Source organism: Acanthochromis polyacanthus, chromosome 8, assembly GCF_021347895.1.
Source record: "Acanthochromis polyacanthus isolate Apoly-LR-REF ecotype Palm Island chromosome 8, KAUST_Apoly_ChrSc, whole genome shotgun sequence".
Lineage (NCBI taxonomy): Eukaryota > Metazoa > Chordata > Actinopteri > Pomacentridae > Acanthochromis > Acanthochromis polyacanthus.
In genome coordinates this window covers 5,172,380-5,191,708 of record NC_067120.1, presented here as the reverse complement: position 1 = coordinate 5,191,708, position 19,329 = coordinate 5,172,380, and the positions used below count along the sequence as shown (strand labels likewise).

The following is a 19,329-nucleotide window of genomic DNA, read 5'->3' as shown; positions in this document are numbered from 1 at the left end:
CCCGGGGATTCATGAGTCTGAACACAATGACAGAGACAGAACAGAGAGTTATACAATGCAAAAACACCCAGCAAATGAACATAAGTGCAGAATAATCAAGGAACTCTTCTTTTCCCTGATCCAAGCTTCTTCTGTTTGTCTTCTACACATTCAGTTCTGCTAAACAGATGCAATCAGCAGGGTGGTCTGGGTGGGATGTCAGTCTCAAAGAGCAACAGCTCATTGCACATTCTACAGACAGGATGAACTGAGTCCCTGCAAGAAAAATGACTGAAGGACACGAGGTGTACTCTCCCCACATCCTCATGAACCCTGTCTCTTCCTCCCTCCCTCCCTCCCTCCCTCTCTCACTCTGTCTGCTTTTCTTTTTCTTTTTGGATTGTAAGACTGCAGACATCAAATTTCCTGACTTCCATTTTCAAAGAGTGACCACTTATACTGATGACAATGCAGTAGAGGGCACAATACCGCAGTGGTCAAACTCTGATTTTGACTGCATCAGAACATTCTGGGCAGCGGAGAGATGGCTGTGAGGGATGTGGAGAAAGAAGAAAAGGTACAAAGTTCATCACATTCTGACATTACATGAAGTGCTACAGAATATAGGGACAGTGTGAAACTATTTTGTGACATCTCAAATCCTCTCTCCCCCTTTGTTCTCTCCTCCTCTGATCTCAGTGTCTGTTTCTCTCCTGCTGTCTTGTCTTTCTGCGTATTTCCTCAGTGTCTTCACTTTGAACCCAACAGCGTTAACCTGTCAGGAAAGTTACAAATGTTCTGACTGAAATATGTAAACCACAGAGAAATAAAAACTGCAAAAAGCACGGAGTTCTCGCTTTATTTCATAATTCATCACCCTCCCAGATCGAGCCAAATAAAACTTGACTTATTAAGTAGTCCGGCACAATCTGACTCAAAATCCTCTGAAATACGCTCGAGAATATTAATCACACTTTTGTCTACCTCGCAAACAAAAATCAAACTCGTGCACAAACACAAACACACACGCACATATGCATACACGCACAGACTTTTTGGTGATATCATTACTCATCAAATGAAAGCAGTGTCTCCCCTATTTCACCATATTTCACTGGAAGGGGCGAAGCGATTGATGTTACACCAGCACCACCAAAAGGCCGAAGAGAAAACAGACATTTTTGGCTCCCCTTTCTCTCTTTCTCATCCCCTCCAAAACACAAACTTACAGCTCTGAAAATCAGATTAAGAATGCTTCGCCTTGGCACCCACAACTTTATTTATTTCTCTCAATAAACACAACCACAGAGACACAGGAGCACAGAGAAACACACTCTTTCTGCTAGAGGATGGCATGGTGGCAGTGCTGCATAATTAGCAGGACATGGTTGTATAATTGGTCTCTAATTGATATGAAGAGAGGCGGTTTAGCCCAGGTTGTGTTCTACACATGCTGCCAGCCACGGGCAGGAAACTCTCAATCTTGGTGCCATCTTCTGATTGATGTCTCTGTAGCAAATGCCCTTCAACAATCAGCACCAGCAATCTCTCTGTGTCTATCAGGCCACCTGTCTATCTGTGTGTAACATCTTCAACCATTCATCTGTCATTTCTTCCTTTGCGCCTAACTGTCTCGCTATCTCTTTCTTTCTATCTCCATATTGATTTGGCCTGACTTTCTCTGAAGGAATTTTCAACCTTTGGTCTGTTTCTTTCAGGGAGGTGAAAGAGCAGCATTTGTGGTGGTGGAAGGTGACAAGGGGAGGGTTTGTTTATGAGACAGTGGCAGCTATAAAGGACTGTGTGCTTTCAAGGGCCCAGACAGCATCTACTGAGGAAAATAAAAGCAACTTAAGATGAAAAAGAAATCAATTTTAAAAGTACCTTTATTTACAAAGGGAAGTGGGTTACATGCCATCTCAGTTTTGCGAATTAGTTTTGAAGAAGTTTCTTTCAAAAAAGTGGCTGGACTAAAAGAAGAGTTACCGTTGAGAGGCACAGCTGGACACAAGAGGTCACAATCAACTGAATGAATCTGAAGTTTGAATGGGGCAGCTCTTTTCTGTTCATGGATCGCATGCTGATGCAACACGACCTTCAAGGACATTCCCCTCATTTACACAGCAATTAAGCACTACCCTGTTGGTAAATTGAAAAAGAGACAAAAATCCTCTGTGGATTTAATAACAAACTCATTACCAGGGCCCAACAGGGCGGAACTGCCTTTTAATTAGAGCAACACCTGATTAACGCCCAATTAACAGAGCCAGAGCCACTTAATTCTCCCCCACTTTGGCAGGTTGAGAACATAAACATAAGCAGTCCAGCATGTGAGTGCTTTCTCCTCTCATGGGAAGGTGTGGGAGAAAAGTAAATAACGACTTTGGAGGCGGTCTGTTGTCTGGTGGTCCAAATGTTCAGGAGAACTGGGGACCGTATGGAATAAGTGCATGAGATAATTGTTTGAAAAAGGAGACAGGTGTAGGACTGGCTGGCAAGAACTGTGCTTCACTTCACATGCAAGTCTGGGTGGGCCGGCAGGCAGCGGTCCAAACAGCGAACCATCGCATTCAGCCACAAAGTATGAGCTCTTGCTGCTCCTTTTCTTAGATTAGACTTTTCTCACAGACACATTTTCATGAATGATAACTTTTTAAACTTTTTGCAGAAGTTGCTTAGTCGGGATCAGGACTAAAGTGTGGACAGCTGACCGCACCACAGAGAGGCTGAGTTTTGGTGAAGAAAGCGATTAATGAGTAGGTTTTCCAAACTTTAAACTATTTGTTACAATCAAATGACTGTTAACTGAAAACAAAAAAGGGATTCTTGAAAAGCAAACAAGGAACTGAAACAGTAACACTGCGGAATAATTGTACAAAAGTTTTCATGTCACCTCAAACCCAAACACTCAACATGTTTAAAGTAAAAGGGAAAGAGAAGGAGGAGTGCTGATATCTGAAGAAGAATGGGAGAATATTTGTAATTAACAATGGAAAACTACTCATTCACACAGCTGAAGGGAATTCTGGTGGGAAACTATCATTAGATTCTTTAATACCCCGACAAAGAAGAGACATCAAGGTGTTGGTACAAATTGTTGGAGGTTCTGTGGTTTAAGCTGCAGCCAATCATTACCACATATTCTGAGGTTGCCCGAAACACATCTTTTTAGCAAGAAGTTCATAAATGTTTGGAAACGCTATTTCAAATAATTATTCCATTTGACGTTTTCACGCTTTATTTGGGAGCTGCAGCACCGCATACTCAATCTGCAGCAGACAAATACTTAATGAGAATATTACTTGTGGGGGGACGAAGGCCTTGACTAAGAAGTGGTTACAACCAGATGCTCCAACATTAGATGATTGGTGTATAATTATACATGACATTTACCTTATGGAAAGACTGACGGTTTCTGGAAAGATGCAATCCGAAAAATTTCTGAGATGGTGGACAAAATGGGTCGGGTATATGAGTCCACGCAGACCAGACTTACTTTAATTACCCTTCTATAAAATATTGATTCTACAGAATTACCAAATAGATTGTGTTGTGAGTACATCCTTATGAATAGGTGAGTGAGAGCGATAACTTCTTTGTTCATTTGTTTCTCAGTTCAAGAATGTATACTTTTGCTTAAAAATGTAATTGAAAATGAATGAGAGAGGTCAACATCATTAAAACGAGTCTTAGACTATTGGGTGATATATCTATATGTGTATATAGTATATGTGTAATATTTGAATGATTTGAACTTGATATGAATGTTGGACTATGTATGAACTCCCGGATAAAAATAAAAAGTAGCACTACAACATAAAGTGTATTTGTCATGTTGCAGCATTAATTATGTGCCAAACAACATATATTTTGCACATTAAATGAACACATTTATTTAATTCAATTCAATTTTATTTATATAGCACCAATTCACAACATGTGTCATCCCATAGCACTTTACATAGTAAAGTGACGACCTTACAAATTTTAAATAGTAAAGCCCACAAATCCAAAGTTTCATTTGGATATTCTTTGAGTAAGAACTTGGCACAGGAAGGAATAAAAAAAAATACAATTCTCCTTAAAAAATAACACATTTACCTTTGCCATTTTTCTTGACATGAGAATTACTGCTGGAAGTCTCACACAATCCATTTTGACATTCATCACTTCAGCAGCTACTGAAGCCTTTAGTTAAAAGTATCAAACTGATGCTTTCTGACAGTGTTTTGTTCACATGTATTCAACAGGAACCCCTTCACCCCTCAATCTGCTCCTGGCTGAGGCACAAACTTAACAAAAACACAAAATTTTGCAAACACAAGCTTACATATCCCTTTGTCAGAGAACAGTTATGATCATCAATATGGGGGCCAGTCAGGATTACTGGTCCTTAGTGTGTTTCCATTTTATTTCAGTCCACACTGAAAAACAAATTTCAGAATGACCACCACAATCAGCACTTCAGGATGTGGAAGCCCTCAGTCAGACTGACTTTCAGCAATCAGAGAATCTTAATTCCTCTTGACAGCACTGAATCCAAGCCCTGAGTCTGTGTGTGTCAAGTTCAACTGACATGTATTCAATCATTTTCTCTATCAGGTTGTTATTTCTCAGTTCAAGGTGCTGACATATACCTCTTTGGAACCATGCTGCTGTTGTGGGTAACAGGGCAATAGCCGTCACTGAAAGACCGTTTTGCAGCGTTAAGTTGAGCAGAAATCCGCCATGATTCCACAGCCTTCTCTAAGTCTGGTAAAATGTCTGGTACAATAGCTTGTTCAGCAATAAAGACGATCATCTCCACGACCAACAGCAGGAACCAACCTACAGCCCCAAGCCAGTAGGAGGAGCCGAGCCCGGAGAAGTCCTGGCGGATTTCCTCCCGGTGCTGATAGGTGAAAAAGGACCAGCTTAGGAGGAAGAAGAAGCCTGTGGACAGGTGGGAAAAATGAGTCAAATCAAGCAGCATTGCTGCAAAAAGTAAAAAAGTCATTAGGATCAATTATTACATGCCTGGAGCTTCAAAAAAAAAGTTTGTGTGATAATGAACTGCAATTTCAGGGAAAGTAAAAAGTCTCTTTAAAAGCTGCTGCCCTGCAGGGGATGTAGGAGTACATGGAAGAATTCCTGTAGGTGTGTGTTTGACATGAACTACCCGAACCGAAAGGCTATTTGGAAGTTAAGTGGAAATGAGTGTATTTTTATGACTTCATTCGAGGAGTATATTTTGTTGAAACAACGTGGTCTAGTGTCTGTAAAATGGAACACAAAACATGGTGTGTATGTGTGTGTGTTTCCAACATTGTAAGAATTCTGTATTCCTGCTGCATACCTGTGGAGGCCATGGTGAGCAGCAGCAGGGTGGTGGGGTAAAGCGCCTGTCCTGCCATGAGGAGGGAACGAGTGTTGGAGTAGGAACGCACTGTCTGAGATGTCCAGCAGAGGGCAAACACCAGACACAGAGCACCGGTGCTCACAGCCATCAGGATGGAAAGAACTCCAAACACTCTCTCTGCTTCCTCAGCTGGAAGACACAAAACAACACACACACACACACACACATACCAAAATAAGAACAGTTGACTAGACTGACAGGTACTTTACACCTGACATTTATCCTACAAGTAGGCAGCGTGATGAATCATTAAACACTCTCATGGAAGCCCCCCACAACATGACCCTGTCTACCACAGAAACAAGGTCAGTAAAATCAAGAGTTCATGTACTTTTTCTGAGGTGCTCAAGTATGTGGAGCTATTTTTGCACTACATTTGGGTCAGTCTGAAAGCATGTTTGTGCTCTACAGAGTCTCCAGTGACAGGACACTCTGTTACTTTTTGATATAAATGACCAGCAGCTGGTTCTGGGTGTTCCTTTACTAGTACCAGCCACTCCTGGCACACACCACCAGCCATTCGTGACCAAGCAAATATTTGTACTGATATCTCATCGAGAGCCCAGATGTCTTTATGGGAGTTTTTTTTGCAGCTACAATTACTATTACATCTGCTTTCTGATTATCGGTTTCGTTTTTAATGCGTTTATTGTAGGGTTGTCATAATTAATGCAGATTAATCCATCATCCTGATTAATTTAATTAAAAATTTTAACGCAATTAACCCATCTGCAGCACAAAATGGCTCAAAATCCCTGAAATGTCTCTTGCAATACATTTTGGGCCGTTTGTCCACGTAGACTTCCGGTCGCGCATGCCATGGCACATGCGCAAATGGGCAGTTGATTCAGTAGTGGTGCAACCCAGCAACTCAAAATGAAGACGCTAAACAGCGCATGAGAAATGTGAAGGAGTTATGAAAGTATAGATTCAAAATGAATGCTATTTCATCGTGATTAATCAAAATTAATCCACAGCACCCCTGTGATTGATCTGATTAAAAATTGTTATTGTTTGACAGGAGTAGTTTATTGCTAACTAGGCTGGCTATTAAAGTAGCTGTCTCATGTTAAGCCAATGTGTTGCTAAATTAGCACACTGCCAACTATGTTAGCCCAGAGTTGAATTAACTGGAACTATCTGAACTTTTGGGGGCAAAGCTAACCTTTTTGTAATGTCATGCCAAAAATTGCAGTTCCTCTAATGACCACTTGAGGCTGGCTCCAAAAGCGAGTCAGTCTCCATCGACCCCCTCGTTAAAATGCCCAACTTGTACGGCAGAAAAAACACTTTTACAGCGTAGTACAGAAAGTGGTTTAGATCTCTATAGCTGAATTCCCTGTTCATGACGTACAGGGAATTTTAAATGACTCACTCCATTAAACTGTATTAAGGGTTCTAGTTGTGCATAATTAAGGGCATCCGTGCTTTGAGTGACAAGTGGGTGCATTACATTTGCATAGCTCGCCTGAGCCCCGCTCATCCTCCACCTCTCTGCTCACTTCTGGACTATCTAGGAGTGAAGAGGAATCTGGCACTGCAAAATTGCAAAGGCAGCATCCACATCATTGAGTTTCAATAGGATTTTTTAGGACACATATGTGCGAAGTCGTGGAGAGCTCAGTCATTTGTTTTTAGCATCTACAATGCTGATAATTCATTGGTAAAGTCAGTATCTACATGGCATAGGGAACAACAATTGTTTGTGTTGCTGTTTTTTGTCTCCTAATGTACAATCAATATTTTAACATTTGCTGTAGAGGTTACAACAGCTTCCTACAAAAACCTAAAAAGACAGCAGATGCCTGGAAGTGGATTATGAGGTTGCTGCATACATGTGCCTCTATATATAGTGAGGGCAGAAGAACTTTACTAATTCATTACAAAAAGAAAATAAAGAAATTTGGCAGGGGAGCTCCTCTGTTAGTCAATAACAGGAAATAAGATTCACCTGACAGACAGGTTTCAGCTCACCTAGATAGCTGTACATTTGCCTTGAGCCAAAATATGAGCACTTCAGCAGATGCAAAGAATGCAATTGCACAAGGAGCACGCTCAAACTTGTTTACTGCTGCTCAGAAGCTCCTCAGTAACCCAGTGTTTTGTCCCTGTAGAGGGGTAAAAAATTGCCCTTAAGGCTGGTTTCTCGCAGAGTCAGTGTCTTACGAAAACCACACTGCACTGACATGTTTATAACCCTATCTTTCTTCAAATATTCAACCTTCCTGAACATTTTTTATTCAAACCTTTATCCTAACCCATGCTGACAGCTTTGGACAGATGACAAATCTGATTGCTTGACTGCAGTAAGATGTCAGAGAGGGGTATGCATCTTTTTACTCACCGCTGAAGACGATATCATCTTTACGGTCTGGTTTCATCAGGTCACTTGTGGTATTATTCCACTCGGTCCACAGCCCTCTCCCATTCAGCCAGAACGGTGTGCAGACTGCATAGCACACACACAGGCAACCTGCTAAGCCCAAACAGGACTGAGCAAATCTGAAGCGACTGATGGAGTCCCCCAGCTCAATAAACTTCATTTCCACACCACTGAAAGAGAAAGGAGCAGGGAACACAGCGGTATAACTGAAGTGTACAGAAGTTCAGTAACAGAGGGAAAATCTGTCCCAAAACTAACTTTCACACCCAGATCATTTAAATTGGCTTTAAGAATGCATCAAAGTACTGTCTTACCTTTGTTGTAGATGAAGGAACAAAAGTCGACAGAGACAAGGATGTTGAGTCACACTCTGATTTGAGTCTGTATACAAGTCAAAGTTTAGAGTACAACTATTGTGCCAACACTACTGTACAAACACTGTCAACAGCCTGCCACCTGATTAACTTGCTGCTTATGACCACAAGCACTAACTCACAGATCAAACCCGTCAGTGTAACTCCGCCTCTGCTGCAATGGAAACTCCCCCAGCCGTGGGCGAAATTTCCCCGTGAATTCTCCACTGTACATTACAAAGTCATACTGTAGAGAAAGTGAAAGCTTCAACAACAGCCATTCAGTGTTTGAGGAAGCAGAAGTTTGTGTGGTTCCGGAAAAGCAAAAGGGTATAAAAACTGGGCATTTAGGGGAAATTAGAATAAAGTCCCTTGCTACTTGGGGGGGGGGTACTCTGTAATAACAATATCCCACTCAGACATTTGTTTATGTCATGTAGAAACTGTGTGGGGGGTGTTGGCGGGTCACTGTGCATCACATAACATTTAAGGAAATCCCACTCTTAGTTTCACACAGTGGGGGGGGCGATGCATGCAGCTGACATCAACCTCAGATGTGTCTCCGCTTCGTCACTCAACCACCACCCCCTTCGCTTTCCTTTGCTGCAACGGAACGGCACCCACAGACCACCCAAATGAAAGTCTGCAAAATGTCACTCTGAAATTCTTTCAGGGCACGTTTTGTTCAAACAATAAAACAGTGAATTTCAACGGGTTAAATGGCCTACAATTCATTACCTTTATTCACAGATCATTAACTTTACAGTATTGTGACAAACTAAATTGCATATGACACAAAATAATATGATGTACAGTTCATAAGATACAAGACTTATGTTTGTGACTGATTTTGGTTGATTGACATTTGGCATTCACTTAGAATGTGAGGAAATAAACACATATGTTACTCTAGATTACAAAAAACAAGGCAATCTCCTTTAGCAGCATAACAGTAAGGCCTGAAGATGCATTTAGAAAAGTATTCTCTCTTGTTCTTACGTCCTGGCCTTTAATGCACCATGTTCCTCCACTGTTTCTCTTTATCTTGCTCATAGCTATTTCGCTTGTCAGAAAGAGGCATCGGACTTGACCTTGTGTCAGGTGTCCGTGTCGAGCTTTTCAACACAAATGCGTGGAGCAAGAAGGATGCTCAAGTACTGCCTCTCGAAATTTGGCAGCCACATTCGTGTCTGTTTATCCTAAGCTTACTTTTTGGCTCTTTGCAGCAGGGCCTTGAATACATCAAGAATTTCTGGGTCCTCCCCAGCAGACAGCTCTGGAGTGTTTTTCTCCAGCCAATCAGAGGAACTGATCTGATGCCTGAGAGTACCAATAAGTGAGTTCAGACTCTCTGCAGGTTTAGATGCTTGGCTATCCAGCAGCTCAAACTCCTCAGTGGCCAGGGAGCCTGTGTCAGGAACAGGGCTGTCCCCCTCTTTCAGCTGGTCTGATGACTTGCTCTGGGGTGATGATGTTGAATTCACAATGGCAGCATTGTCTGAATCTACGCTGTCCTCTTTCACCGTCTTTCTGCTGTCCTCAACGGTTTCTTTGACGGAGAGTGAGTCAGGGCGGGTCCTATTTTCTTCATTTTCTCTGAAAGCCTCTCTAATTCGCTTCAGGCCTGAAATTACACAAAACATTAACAGAGCAAGTCAGTACCTATTATCCAATCAATACCTAGTGCAAGATACAGAGCAGAAGATGATCTGGAATAACAACACACTATTGACTAAATGAATGAAATAATAGACATGTTCCAATCAATATTTAGCTGAAGGCAGAAAATAGGAGTTAGAGGGAACAGCCACGTTATTTGAAAACTTGAAAAACAGATATCAACTTTTCAGTAAATAATTTGCTGTGGAAAAACAACTTTGAAACGCCAGGTGAATAAATGGAAGGATCCTCTTCATTTAAACACAACTGAACACATGGCCTTCATCAGGTGATTTACAGACCTTAAGGTCTAACCAATAAAGCCTTACAGACTTCCATCACATTCGTGTGGTGCTGTAGTATCTGAGCACGTGAGTTCATGAAGACTCTAAATTATATAAAAAAGAGAAATGAAACCAACTATTGTGACAGCACAGATCACTTGGAAACACAATTGCCATTTCATAGAAAGAGCTGTCGCTCCGTTTGTGGCATTTCAGTGTTAATACATTTTACCCAACTATCAAAATTCAGAAAAGCCATAAACAGCTTTAAATCCTATGCAGATGTTTGACTGAAACAGATATATCTGATACAGATTCCTAGCTCTTCCGTACATCATCAGTGCTTGGCTTGTGTACATTGTATTGGAGGCAGGACAACTGTGTTCATACAAGTAGATCAACTTTTGCTATAAACTACGGTCAAGTCCCTTAAAAAAGTCTGCAGATATGTGGACTTATATAGACGGAGGGGAAAGGGCGTCTTCATGCACTTGATTTAACAATGAGCCCTCACCTGCTTAGCGGGATTGCACCTCATGGTCTGTGAGTTCATGAGTGTGGAGATTGGGATATGGTCAATTAGGGACAGACACATAAACTGCTGGCCTCTAAAGGACGTTGTAAATCCAACTTTTCTAATTAAAATTTACAACAAAATAAAACTAAGACCTAAAAACATCTCACAGTCACAAAGCACCATGAGAAAAATAAAAATAGGATGTAAAATTTGGGTAAGTACCTAAAACCTAGAGGTAGAAAAAAAGGTTCAATGTGATTACCTGTCATGACCTAGAAGCCTGACACTTTTCCTTTTTTGAAATTGGGGATATGGGCAATTTCAGCTTAAGATGGGAGTGGCATTTACAATTTTAGGAAGCAAAAAAAAAAAAGGATTTTTGCATTTACGATCTTGAAAATCAACAGCACTTTCCTAATTGTTAAATTACATTTCTACTGTCATTAATTGCCTTAACTTTTCTTACTGCAGTGTTACATATTTGATATTCTGATCTTAATTAGATTGTTTTCTGTGATCCTGAGATGTTTTTTGCCTTTTGTCTATTTTTCTAGCTCTCATTAGATAACTAATTTAGTCTTCTAATAGTGTATACTGTATATAGCTTGTGGTATTTTACACATGCTTTAAATCAGTCTGTTCACAGCCAGGTGCTGAAAAATGCTTGTAAAATAAAGAAGATTCTTATGTATAACGTACTTGTGTTGCAGAGTTGTTTTTAACATTTGGTTCTTTGCTATTTAAGCTCGTAGCTGTCTGGTGAAGTCAGGACAGAGCCCAGCTGAACAACCGAGTGGGCATAAAAAGTCTTAAAAATGAAAGATGCAGTATGTATTGTACATGAAGCACTACAGACTGACCGAGTTGAAGGTGATGTTGATGATCTGCAAAGACTATGCGGAACCAGCCGGGTGTGGAACAGGAGAACGCCTGGCCACAGCTCAAAACCACCTTATGTCTGAGAAACCGCCTCCAAAGGGACAACTCCTCCTCAAACGATGACTCTCTCAGATACTACCAAAACAGAGAGACAGAGCTGCCATATTAAACCTTGGAAATGTTCACACATTGTTTCCAAGAAATGAGAAGAAAAGTGGAATTCAACAGGAATAAATTGTACGACATGCATTTGTCTAAGCACCAGTTGGAACTATAGTACAATCGACACTATTTTAATCTAACGTTGGTCTTGTTACCTTTCTGAGATCAGCCCAGACGTACAGTGCAGCAGGCCTGTCCAGGTATGGGACGCCCATACTGAGCAGCTCTCTAGTCAGATAACTGTGAGCAGCTTTCAGTCTGCGTCTGTTCTCAGGCAAAAATTCCTCATTGATCCACTCTACAACAAGAGAATGTGAAGTGACAACAGGCAAGTGTAAATTAAATGTTACAAGTCTTTGTGCAGCTTGATGTGGAGCAGAACCCCATGCTGTGTTCCTGTCACATCAGAGAAAGCCGAAAAGGGGGACTGATATTCCTTGCGAGCGGTGAAAGAAGCACAAAGAAAGACACATTTGGATTGCTGAAAAGCTTGCATCAAAAATAATTTGCATATATGAATTTAAACTCAGGCTCCAGCACCCCCCGCGAACCTAGTGAGGATAAAGCGGTGTATAGACAATGGATGGATGGATGAATTTAAACTCATCTGTACGCAAACTGCTTGCTTTGAGTAAAGGCAGCTGATTATAAAAGTGTGAATTTTTACTTTTTTGCCCAAACTGAGCTGACAAATCTGACATCAGACGAAATCTGTCATTACTAGCCTGGATCATACCTCTGTCCTGAAGCAGCTGTGCTACCTGGTGCTGGGTGGGCCCAGGGATGCCATGAAAGGAGCCCAGCTGGGCCATAGCCTCCACAAGGTCATTGTTCTCAGTGTACAGAGTTCCTATTCTGATTCCTGCCATTGCAAAGTCCTAGAAAGGACAAAACAAAGTCAGTGAAAGAGAACTGTGAAAGCAAACACCCACTGAGGAAAAGATTTCACTGTCGTGTCTGGAGGAATATAAAAAGTCTCACAGTCTGACACCTCAGCACAGTACGTACCTTGCTCATCCCCCACATTACATGTGTCCTCTGTGGGTCGGGCAAACTGAAATAAGGGCACATCATCAAGAGATAAGAGGATGTCTTCAGCCACAATTGTGATGATTAAGGGCCTAATAGAATAATCGTGCCGAGGTTAGTACCTGTCTATACTGAGGACACTGTGAAAGGTGACAGATTCATCAAAGACCGTCAGCATGTACACTTCATCCACAATGGCATGGAGCTCATGTCTAAAGGAGGAAATGAGGGAGAGAAAATAAGGTAAATATATACATATTTTCAGTGCAGCATTAATAATCCTCAGTTTTGTATTGTTAATGACTGTTTATGACAAAGAAAAGGCAATAAAAATGTGAAATGTTTCCTTCAGCATTTCATGCCACTGTAAAAGCACTGTGGTTTATGGTTACAACAGCTCAGTGCCTGGAAGGGTCTTTGGAGAGAATTACACTGGCAACATCATTTAGAAAACAATAGATGATGCAGGAGACTCTTTGGCACATGGCTGCACTTGACAATATGCTGATGGTTAGGAGAGGTGATAAAACTCAATCAAGAGCGCTTGATATTCCACGCACGGGGACAGAGCTCTCGGCCGTAAAGTAAAAGAGATCACAGCAGGAAATATATGCAGTGAATTGGCAATGTGTTTCAAAGAACCGCAGGACTGCAGACCGGGAGGATTACAGTGATAGGTCACAGTATGGTACAATAGTGGGGCAAACATACCTTTTGGCAAACTCCAAGAAGCCAATCATGTCCTTTAGGGTGTAGATCTCAGCCAGTGGGTTGTGGGGGTTCATCAGGATAACAGCTCGAACGATCAGTCCCTTAAAAAAGGAAGCATTTTCTAAGTAGACAGAAACTGATGCAGTGTATCTGCACAGTCTGTAGAGATAAAGCTAGAAAAACAAATCTCTGAGAAAAATAGAGCATTCCAAGGTGTTTACCTAAACTGGGAACTTTGCCCGAGTATTTCTGGAGTGATTCTGTCTTTATTTTTTAAATATTCATTAAGGCCAAGTGCTTAAGAAAACATGCTCTCATGAGTTACCGCTTGCTTAGCCCTTCGCAGACCTTCTTCTAGTTTCCCCACAGTGAGGCGGAAGGGTCGGCCGTCTTCGCTATCAGGCTATGAATAACAAGGAACAAGAGGAAAAGAAAAAAAAATCATCAACACTTTAACTGGCTGGCTGAGAATACACTCTGCTGCAAAGGTGAATGCAACAAAACACACATTTTTAACAAAGATTTCAAACATAATGGCTGCAAGTACGTTAGGTTGTGTAATCCTACCTCACAATCAAGAGGAACGTGGAAGAGCTTTACGTCACTATACAAATGTAGATCTTCAGTGATAACACCATAGAAGGGAGTAGGGATGAGAATGGCATCTACAACACAGAAACAGACAGCATATAAATACATGCAGACACACATATATACACATATATGATTGTCATGCACAACCATCTCCAGGGTTTACAGAGAATGGTCAGAAAAAGACAAAATATTCAGCGAAGGGCAGCTGTGAGAGGTCAGAGGAGAATGGGCAGACAGTTTGGAGATTATAGAAAAGCAACAGTAACTACAGTAACCAAGGAATGCAGGATACTGTCTATGAACGCACAACAACCTTAAAGAAAATGGGCTACAGCAGCTGAAGGCCACACCGGGTGCCACTCCTGTCAGCTAAGAACAGGGAACTGAGCATAGAATTTGCACAGGCTCACCAAAACTGGACAACAGAAGATTGGAAAAACATTTCCTGGTCTGATGAGTCTCAATTTCAGTGGCGACATTCAGATGGTCAGAATTTGGCGTAAACAACATGAAAGCATAGATCCATCTTGCCTTGTATCAATGGTTCAGGCTGGTGGTTGTGTAATGGTGTGGGGACATTTTCTTGGCACATTCTGGGCCCCTTCATACCAGCTGAGCATCGTTTAAACACCACAGCCTACCTGAGTTTTGTTGCTAACTGTGTCCATCTCTATATGTCCACAGTGGAGCATCTTCTGATGTCACTAAGCTCAAATCATTTCAGACTGGTTTATTGAACATAACAATGAGTTCACTGTACTTCAACAGCCTTCACAGTCACCAGATCTCCATTCAATAGAACCTTTGCGATGTGGTGGAACGGGACTTTTGTGTGGTGGATGTGCAGTCGACAAATCTGCTGCAACTGCGTGATGCTGTCATGTCAGTAAGAACCAAAATCTATGAGGAATGTTTCCATTGTCTTGTTAAAAGTATGCCACAAAGAATTTAGGCAGTTCTGGAAGCAAAACCGGATCCAACCTTTTACTAGCAAGGCGTACCTAATAAAGTGGCCAGTGAGTGTATGTATACATATTAACTCCTTGCAAAACATAGTTTATGAATGCCTAATTTTAATTAAATAAATACAATGTCACAAATGTGCAACAGATGTGTATATGACTCATTTTAAATGAGCCATATCAAGCAAGTAGTTGTGGTCAGTTTCATTGCTAATGTGGAAGAAATTCACCCAGTGAGAAACATTCTCTGATCTCATTTTGTCAGGCAAATTATCTGAGATGAATAGTTAACTTTGGCTTAGTGACTATGGGCTTATTTTCAGATTTATGATTTTTATATTAAGTTAGTTATTGAGCAAAATGGATTTACCCCATTGCTCAAAATTAGGCCTCGCCTGCAGTGGCACTGAACAATATGTAATTTATGTAGCTGCCTAAATAACTACTTTGTTGAAATGATTATGTGAAATCTTCCTCATTCTCTATTATACTTTATACAATGATCATTTTTGATACAAAAAATGAAACAACAACAACAAAAAAGAAAATTGGCTACATTTCCACTCTATTGCACATGCATTTAAATTCATAGAGTATTGATATGGATGTGTTGTGTGTGTATTGTTTGTGCACCTACCTTTAGGGTCACAAATTACTGCAGCAATACATGAGAAGAGGGAACCACAGCCATTCATCACCACAACCTGAACAAACACAAACATCCACAGAAGGACCCAATTAAGACACAGAAGGAGGCCTGATAAATGTATCTACCTACCAACAGACATTCATTACATCTGAAAATTGAGTTGGTCGTCCTAAATATAGTTAGTTAGTTCATTTGTGGCAATGAACATCTTTATAATCATTAGAAAGAGTTAATCAAACAATGTTACTTGGATCCATTGACTTCATTTTTGATAATGATAATTCAAAGTGTCATCTGTTGCAGCATTGTGAGCTTGCAGAAAAAGTGTTATTTGTGAGGAATTACATAAATTGCTGCGTCAATCACAGAAAGAGAGGCTTTTTGTTTTAAAAAAAACACATTTCTCAGGGATGCAAACTGACTATTGAATCTTATTTTCATCCGTTATGTTTGTCTGTGGTGGAAAAGTTCACCAGAAATCAATGTAATGTAATGTGCGTCGTGCTTTAGCTTTATTTCATTTTAAAGCAGATGATAAAAATAAATAAAAATTTGCAATGTAAAGTACAACCAGTCATTGTGACAAAGAGTTTCTTTTGTTTATACCGTTCAGTAGTTTAAACTCTTAGAGATTCATTATGTTTTCTAGCTTTTGCACAGCATTTTGCACGTCAAACCTTAATTTGCTCATACAAATGTTGTAAAAGGTTTCATATTTCCCACTGACCTATTGTTGAGAAGAAGGTAAATATTTAAATGTGCAGGAAGCTCACGATGGTGCTTACTGCACATACAGTGTGTGAGTAATTGTTACACTTTATCTCTGTTATTTATAGGCTTTCCCCAAACTCTCTACGGTTTTAATATATTCAAATAACTACAGCTATTGTCTTGCACATGTGCTTCATATTACTTATGTTGTGTTCCAGCAATAAAGGCAATACTCTTCACTCACATTGTCGGCTTTCAGTGGGGTTGGAGAACAGCAGTGGTGAGTTAGGAACTTTGCAACTTCTTCTCTCAGGCTGAAAGAGAGCAAATGGAAAGAAGGTCAGAAGGTAACTGTTTATCTTGAAATGTTTAAATTGTAACTTTACGAAGAGAAAAGTAACAAAGCTCTGCTTATACGTCTTACAAAGAGTGTCCCCTCCAGTCTGAATACTGTAGCAAGGATGGGTCCATGTGCAGCATGTCAGGCTTGGTCAACTGTAGCCGCAAGGCAAATAAAAGTATTTGTGGATGCAAACAGAATAATTTAGAATGAAGTAAAGACATGTAAAGAAATATATTGTAGTACGCTGCACTATACAACATCACACCATTATACGAGGAGGTGAATGTTAGATTTATCTTACCCGTGTGTGAAGAAGATCATAGCACAGTTTGTTCTCACTTGTGCCCATATTGATTACACCCTGGAAAAAGCCAAGAAAAGTAAAAATTCTTTACAATGTTATTTTTTGTACAAATCAGACACTCCAGAACCTGTGACTGGTATTTACATCACGATGCCCACTTACATCAGGGTTGTCTGTGTCGTGGTGTCTGTCCATCCCATACTGGGCATATCCCTCCTGGAGAATGCCTTGGTGCTGTCGGATGCTATTACCACGGCTGGACAGGTAAACACTGTATCCAGGGGTCTCTGCACATCTCAGTGTTGCCAAAGTATTCTGAGACATTTTGCACGATTTGACAGATGCGGGCTGTGACTTTTCTGTCTCCTGAGTGGAGACCGCCTGCGTTGTGGGAGCTTCTGAAGGTGGCTGAGATGACGATGACGAGACAGAGGGAGCAGCGGTGGTCATCAGCAAAGTTGACAAATGAGCTGAGGGGGAGGCGGAGGGCTCTGCGGGCGCTGTGGTCGGAGCACCCTGTCTGACAGCAAACAACGCCCCCGTGAGCATGCTGAACAGGCGGAGCTCATGCTGACGCTCCTGTTCTGCCCTCCTCTCCTCCCGCTGCTCCCTCCGCTCCTCAGCCTGCAACTCTCTCTCCAACCGGGCCTCCTCGAGCGAGAGGAGACGCTCCTCTGTAGACTGCTGCCAGCTCAGGAAGCTTGCCAGGGCTTTATCCAAGTTCTCCTGACCACCACATCTACCTCCCCCATGGCCCCATGATGTTTTGCCACCCCGCCGACGCTTCCTCTGCCTCACAGATGTTGAAGGAAGAGAACCCTCCTTGCTGGGGAGGCCAGATGTGTCCTGTGCCACGGGGCCATCTGCAGCCTGAGTAGCAGCCCCAGCAATGTTAAGGTCACTAAAACCTGGGAAAAGAAAAAAAGACATAAGTTTATAACTAGATATGACCTTCTAATTGTATGCTGATGTTAGCAGTGAGAATATTAAAAATATTGTTAGTATTTGGACTGACAACCTGAGGGGGAAATTCTCGCATTAGATGAGCTCTCTGGCTGACCCAGCGTGTCCTCCGTCCCCAGTAGAGACTGTCCATCTGTTTCTTGGTCATCTCCAGATCCATAGTACATCTCAGGGGGTGCAACACCTGAGTTCAGCATGCTCTCCTCAACATCTTCACATTTAATATCTAATGGATCTCCAATTTTTGGAGGCTGGCCAAACAGAAACCCACCCGAGGACGTAGGACCAAAGGAGCCTGCTGGAACTCCTTGCAGGTAAGAGTCAGTCCCACCTGAGCTCTGAAACACCTGTTGAGCTATGACAGCTCCGCCCAGGGAGGAGTAGGTGATCGCCGGTCGGTTCGCCAGCACCCGGTCCATCACATCATAGAACTTCCAAGACCTCATTTTGTGGTTGTCCTTAATGCGGCGGTATTCCAGTTTCATCTTCTTGATCTTCTCCCTGCATTGATCGCCTGTGCGGTAGATGCCCTTTTCACGCAAAATGTGTGCTATGCGGTCAAATACACGCTGATTGCGCAGTGAGCTCTCCAGTTCAATCTGCACCGACTCATCGGACCACAGCTGGAGCAGCTCCACTATCTCCGGGTCAGTCCAGTTGCTGCCCCTCTCATGCCTCCTGCCCCGAAAGTCCATCATCTAAGTTACAGACCGTACTCTGCAACACAGGATGAGGCGATATGATAAACGTGTAGTCTAACTGTCATCTCAACTTCAGGAACACTAAGAAACGCTGACACTTAAATGCAACCTTAATGTCATAGTTTAGGGCGTATATGCACGATATTTTGCCCACTTATGTTCGCTCACCGTAAATCAAAAGTGCAGCTCTTCGGACACAGATTGTTGTGGTGCTGTCACTCTGATGTGCCATCCATGTAGGTCGATGCATGTCGCGGCTACTTAACCCGGTTTGGAATGGCTTTGTCCAGCCCCGTGCTAAGATATAAAATTCTCTCTCGGTGCAAATTTGTCATAACTTGGAGAAACGGGGAATAGACGAGCACTACAATATCTACATCCGGGTTGACGGCACATGCGTGCTGTCCTTATTCCGGGATAACTTTGGTCCGTGTTAACACGGGAGCTGCTGAAAGTGGGCTGGTTTCCACTTATACCAGGCTGTAACGGGGTAGACACAACCATGCGAGCTAGAGTCGGACTGAGAGCTTTGTGTTGTGGCGCCGTCTACCGTTCGGTGTGCTGCTCTGGCTTTGTGTGTAAGTCCGGTGCATTTCCACAAGATGGCGGTCGGACACAGCGATTAGCTGGGCTAGTTGGGGGGGAAACAAGTACGCGTGTTTTGTTTACAGGTGCGGCCCGGATTGGCTTTGTAACGACCACTGGCTATTCATATATTGATTTTTTTCTATGAAATCTGTTGTAGTGA

The 19,329-nt window shown here is 41.9% G+C and overlaps 2 protein-coding genes across 2 annotated transcripts; both read right to left on the bottom strand.

The window, feature by feature from the left end:
* Positions 1-3,875: 3,875 nt before the first annotated feature.
* Positions 3,876-8,706, bottom strand: si:ch211-256a21.4 (uncharacterized). The gene is made up of 4 exons (XM_022198183.2): positions 8,075-8,706; positions 7,722-7,930; positions 5,315-5,506; positions 3,876-4,911 (listed from the first exon to the last, which is right to left on the bottom strand). The coding sequence occupies exons 2-4, from the start codon at positions 7,918-7,920 to the stop codon at positions 4,598-4,600; spliced, it is 705 nt and encodes a 234-aa protein (XP_022053875.2). The 5' UTR covers positions 7,921-7,930; positions 8,075-8,706; the 3' UTR covers positions 3,876-4,597.
* Positions 8,707-8,828: 122 nt separating this feature from the next.
* Positions 8,829-19,130, bottom strand: accs (1-aminocyclopropane-1-carboxylate synthase homolog (Arabidopsis)(non-functional)). Its single transcript, XM_022198185.2, has 16 exons — positions 18,750-19,130; positions 17,936-18,597; positions 17,080-17,825; positions 16,915-16,974; positions 16,695-16,765; positions 16,515-16,584; positions 15,548-15,614; positions 13,922-14,019; positions 13,680-13,757; positions 13,355-13,455; positions 12,766-12,855; positions 12,623-12,668; positions 12,351-12,492; positions 11,770-11,912; positions 11,434-11,587; positions 8,829-9,737 (listed from the first exon to the last, which is right to left on the bottom strand). The coding sequence occupies exons 2-16, from the start codon at positions 18,576-18,578 to the stop codon at positions 9,319-9,321; spliced, it is 2,928 nt and encodes a 975-aa protein (XP_022053877.2). The 5' UTR covers positions 18,579-18,597; positions 18,750-19,130; the 3' UTR covers positions 8,829-9,318.
* Positions 19,131-19,329: the final 199 nt, after the last annotated feature.

What these genes read in the sequence shown, in the direction of transcription:
- si:ch211-256a21.4 (XM_022198183.2), bottom strand. Translation starts at nt 7,920, where the DNA reads ATGAAGTTTATTGAGCTGGGGGACTCCATCAGTCGCTTCAGATTTGCT. An exon ending in AGATGATATCGTCTTCAGCG is followed by an intron (nt 5,507 to 7,721) that starts GTGAGTAAAAAG and finishes TGTGTCTTCCAG; the next exon opens with CTGAGGAAGCAGAGAGAGTG. An exon ending in GCTCACCATGGCCTCCACAG is followed by an intron (nt 4,912 to 5,314) that starts GTATGCAGCAGG and finishes ACCTGTCCACAG; the next exon opens with GCTTCTTCTTCCTCCTAAGC.
- accs (XM_022198185.2), bottom strand. Translation starts at nt 18,578, where the DNA reads ATGATGGACTTTCGGGGCAGGAGGCATGAGAGGGGCAGCAACTGGACT. An exon ending in GACTGGAGGGGACACTCTTT is followed by an intron (nt 16,585 to 16,694) that starts GTAAGACGTATA and finishes GCTCTCTTTCAG; the next exon opens with CCTGAGAGAAGAAGTTGCAA. An exon ending in TCTGGGCTGATCTCAGAAAG is followed by an intron (nt 11,588 to 11,769) that starts GTAACAAGACCA and finishes CTGTTTTGGTAG; the next exon opens with TATCTGAGAGAGTCATCGTT.